Source organism: Castanea sativa, chromosome 5 (genome assembly GCF_040712315.1).
Source record: "Castanea sativa cultivar Marrone di Chiusa Pesio chromosome 5, ASM4071231v1".
NCBI lineage: Eukaryota > Viridiplantae > Streptophyta > Magnoliopsida > Fagales > Fagaceae > Castanea > Castanea sativa.
The window spans coordinates 77436615-77440497 of NC_134017.1; the positions used below are offsets into that span (position 1 = coordinate 77436615).

General features: G+C 34.5%; 1 protein-coding gene across 1 annotated transcript; it reads right to left on the reverse strand.

Annotated features, from left to right (window-relative positions):
• Positions 1-532: 532 nt before the first annotated feature.
• On the reverse strand, positions 533-3591 carry LOC142636479 (coniferyl alcohol acyltransferase-like). Its single transcript, XM_075810717.1, has 2 exons — positions 3070-3591; positions 533-1702 (listed from the first exon to the last, which is right to left on the reverse strand). The coding sequence occupies exons 1-2, from the start codon at positions 3496-3498 to the stop codon at positions 722-724; spliced, it is 1410 nt and encodes a 469-aa protein (XP_075666832.1). The 5' UTR covers positions 3499-3591; the 3' UTR covers positions 533-721.
• Between the last annotated feature and the right edge of the window lie 292 nt (positions 3592-3883).

Genomic DNA, 3883 nt, shown 5'->3' on the forward strand with positions numbered 1-3883 from the left:
GTCTACAAAGGAAAACTTTTGTGTTCCTACAATAAATGTTTTGGAGAGAAAATTGTTTGTCCCCTTATCCCATTGGAACCCCCTATTTATACAAAGGAAAAATGGACTAATATTTCTAAGTGTGACTTAGTTACATGGAATTTTTGTGCAAAATTTCTTTTATAAATTTAATTATAATTTTAAACTCTAATTTGGTGATTTTTATATGATTTTTGCGGTTTGATTTTGATTCAGTGAAGACATATTAGCCAAAAGAAACAAAGGTAGAGCTATTTAAGAATTCTGTACTTTTAAGTTAGCAATTACAAATGGCTAATGTTGCACTGTCATTTGTGGTTGTGGTATGAATAAGTGGTATGTTGTTTGGGCGACTGATTGAGGCAAAGAAATTCTTTTTCATATATGCCCAACTTATCAAAATTCACATGGGCTATACTTGAGGTTATCCTTGCTATCAAAAAGAAGTGGGAACTTGATATAAAAATGAAAAAAAAAAATAGACTTATTCATATCTAAAAGAGCCTCTAACAGATGAACATAATATAACATTCATGGTCTTTTTTATTATTATTATCATTTAGGTTGGTTTTTATTCATAATCATATATAATTTTTATATATTGTTACATATAGATGCATAAACTTATTCCAAATCAATACATGACACGTTTGCATAATGTAATATAAGATAACTAGTGAACATGATCAAACAGTCACATTTTTTATCTAACGAGAGGTTCTTGTTCAAATTCATTGAAGTATCCCAAAGTCAAAGGCCTAAATATATGACCAGCTTCACGTTCGATCAATTCCAATTCCTCTTTCAATATGTACATGTACACGACCCAATCACCATTTCCAGAAGGGCTTTGCACTAGCAACACATACCCAGCATCTCCACCCCATGGGAAATAGGCTGACACACATGTTGGTCTTCCCCATCCAAACTGCACCTTTGATAATGGAAGCCTCAAAAGAGATGAAACCACAAGAGCAGGACCTTCTCTGCTCCCACAGGCATATATCTTTGGCAAACTGGGAACTGAACGATGAGCCGCCGCCCAATCTAACAAACCCAAGAAATGCTCAGACATCATTCCACTTTCCCCAATTCCATGAACTTCATTTGCTACCCAACTCAACGGTTTGTCAATAAGATCATCTACGGTCTTGCTTCCATAGGGAATGGACCACAGGTTTCCAAAGTAAGAAGCCAATATCTTTGTTTTCTCTTCGTCTCCACGGCCAATTCTTGTCCTTCCATCAACAAGAATGCCTAGTTTGGATATATTTTTGTCAGCCGTACCACTTTTGGCAATAATTTTCCATAGGAGTGCACTGAAACACTCAACTTTAGTCCTTTTGCATTCATTGGTGCTGGCTAGTGATTGGAGTTGGTTGATAATGTTGGCTTTGACAATGTACCCGCGGCTAACAAAGTTATTGCCGCCCAGGTTTGGCTCTTTGATTGGGTTTGGGTGGAACAATGTGATAGGGATGCACAAGTTTTCAAGAGAAGAATCAAAGGAACCGGGGATTCGAGGATTAAGCAATGATCGGCAGAATGTTGGTAGTGAAGAGAGAGGTTTAGATTGAGCAATCTCAGCCCACGAGATAAGAAACATGCTGGCCGAGTATCCGTCCATTATTTTATGGCCAAAAGTGCATGCCACCATAAGTCCACCACATTTGAACCTAGTAGCCTACAAGAAGGTTAATTTCATGGCATTAGTTTAACAAAAGACTAACCAAAAAAAAAAAGGGGGAAACCCCTACAATCAACAGTTTACCCCTTTAGTTGCGACTTTTCATCCTTAAAGTTTTTTCTTTGTCATTTAGTAACCGTTTGGATCCGGATGATAATTGCTGCATTTTGCGTTTTTGCGTTTTCTCTTCTTCTTTTTTTTTCCCCCAATGTGCATGAACAATAATTGGTACTGTTCATGCACATTATTTCACTGTGCGGGAGACAATTTCACTGTTCACACACTGCTTACGCACTGTTCATTAGACCCACAAACACTTTATTCAAAAAAAATATTAAAAATGGGTCCCACAGCACTATTCACACATTTAAAAATTATTTTGCTACAGTATTTTCAATTTTCAGCAATAACTTTTATCCAAACGGAACCTTAATCTTTACATTTTAACATTCTTTTCAAGATTGGTTATTCCATCAACAATTAAAACTGTCAGTTTTTACCTATGTAATATGATGTCATTTTATTGAACTTAATAATAATTTTACGGACATAAATGTATAAGATGATAGACTTGACATATCTATTAAAGTTTAGGAACTAAAATGATAAAAAAAAAAAAAAAAATTGACAAAAATGACAATTTATCCAACTTAAATGGTGTAATTTGGATTTAACCCCAAAAAAAAAAAAAATCTACAATGCATTTTTTATAATCTAAAATACTTTTGAGTTCCTCTAAGTTTTAGATTAATATTATTTGATCTATTAACGGTAAGTGATTCCTAAGGTGTTATGATGATATTCATGAGATCCTACTTTTAAAACATCTTACTAACATTTTGGGGTTGCCCTCAAGGAATTTTTCCTTGTAATATGTTGGTGTGTGTAAGACGTGGGAAGAGGGAGGGTGGGGGAGACTTCCACCCAAGGAAATAGTTATATACTCAAATAAGTTTAGATAATCTTGTTCGTAATATATATATCCATATATATAACTTAAAAAAAATTGTTTCAAAACAAAGTTGTTATATATATTTTTAAATAAAATTTTTTTTAAAATTGATTAAAAACAAAGTTATTTTAATTTTTAGGGAGTGTTTGGTAGAGTAATTTGTGATGTGATTTTTGTAATTTTTTGAAATACGTGTGGGTGAAAAAAGTGTAAAAATATGTGTAATATTGTTTAAAACATAAAAATGTGAGTTTGAAATGGTATAACAATCATACCCTTAGTTTCCTGCATCCTGCAAGCACAAACATTAGTTACAGTAGAAAAAACTACTCCCATATGATCAGAAAAGATCAAATAATTAATGTATTCTAGGATAGCCTCAAATCTCCAAGGCCAGTGTTCTTCTACAAACCTGAACAGCCAGCATGCCATTCTTCTTCTTGGGTACAAGTTTGCAGCCAATGGTCTCATCAGCTCTATACAAGTTGAGGTTTTGAAGTTCTATATCTGCAAAACCTTCAATGAAGTCTACCCCACGGTTGTTGCAAAGAATCTCAAGTTCACCCACAGAATTTGGAACTATCTCACCAGCAAGAGCGTAGTATGGAACCAAAGCTTTTGCCAAGGCCTTCTTTAGAACTTCAACCTTTGACCCAAATGTCCAGTTGTCTCCACAAGTTGGCTTCGTATAACAAAAGTAGAGACTAAAATCTAATGGAGGCACAAGGCATATGTCTAGATTAGATAGTGGTAACCAGTGCTCTTGATTTGGAAATTGTGCTGCCACCACCACCTCTTTCTTGGTCACAGTCACCGTGAAGTCTCTTATCTCTGTATGCATATCCAAGATAATGTGTGCTAGTGTTTGTGTGTGTGTGTGTGTGTGAGAGAGAGAGAGAGTGTGTGCAAGCGTGTAAATGAAAATATGTTTGATATGTTTACAAGGGAAATGGGAGCAAGAGTGAATTTATAGGGGCAAGAAGAAGAGTTGGGGTGGTGTGACAGTGCATGAAGCATGATGCAATTTTAACTAGCAGACTTAGGAGAGTAATTTTAATTTTTTAATTTTTTTTAAATAATTATACAAAGTATTTTAAATTTATAGATTGCTTTAACTTTTCAAGTTTCAACAAATAAACCATCAACAAGAAATTGTGACCAACTTATTTGTGGTCAATTTATTTACATTAGAGTAGAGGTGTTCACCAAACCGTACAAACCACAAA

Excerpts from the sequence above, each read along its gene's own strand:
- LOC142636479 (XM_075810717.1), bottom strand. The coding sequence starts at position 3,498 with ATGCATACAGAGATAAGAGACTTCACGGTGACTGTGACCAAGAAAGAG. Across the intron at positions 1,703-3,069 it reads ATGGCATGCTGGCTGTTCAG|GCTACTAGGTTCAAATGTGG; the intron begins GTTTGTAGAAGA and ends ACCTTCTTGTAG.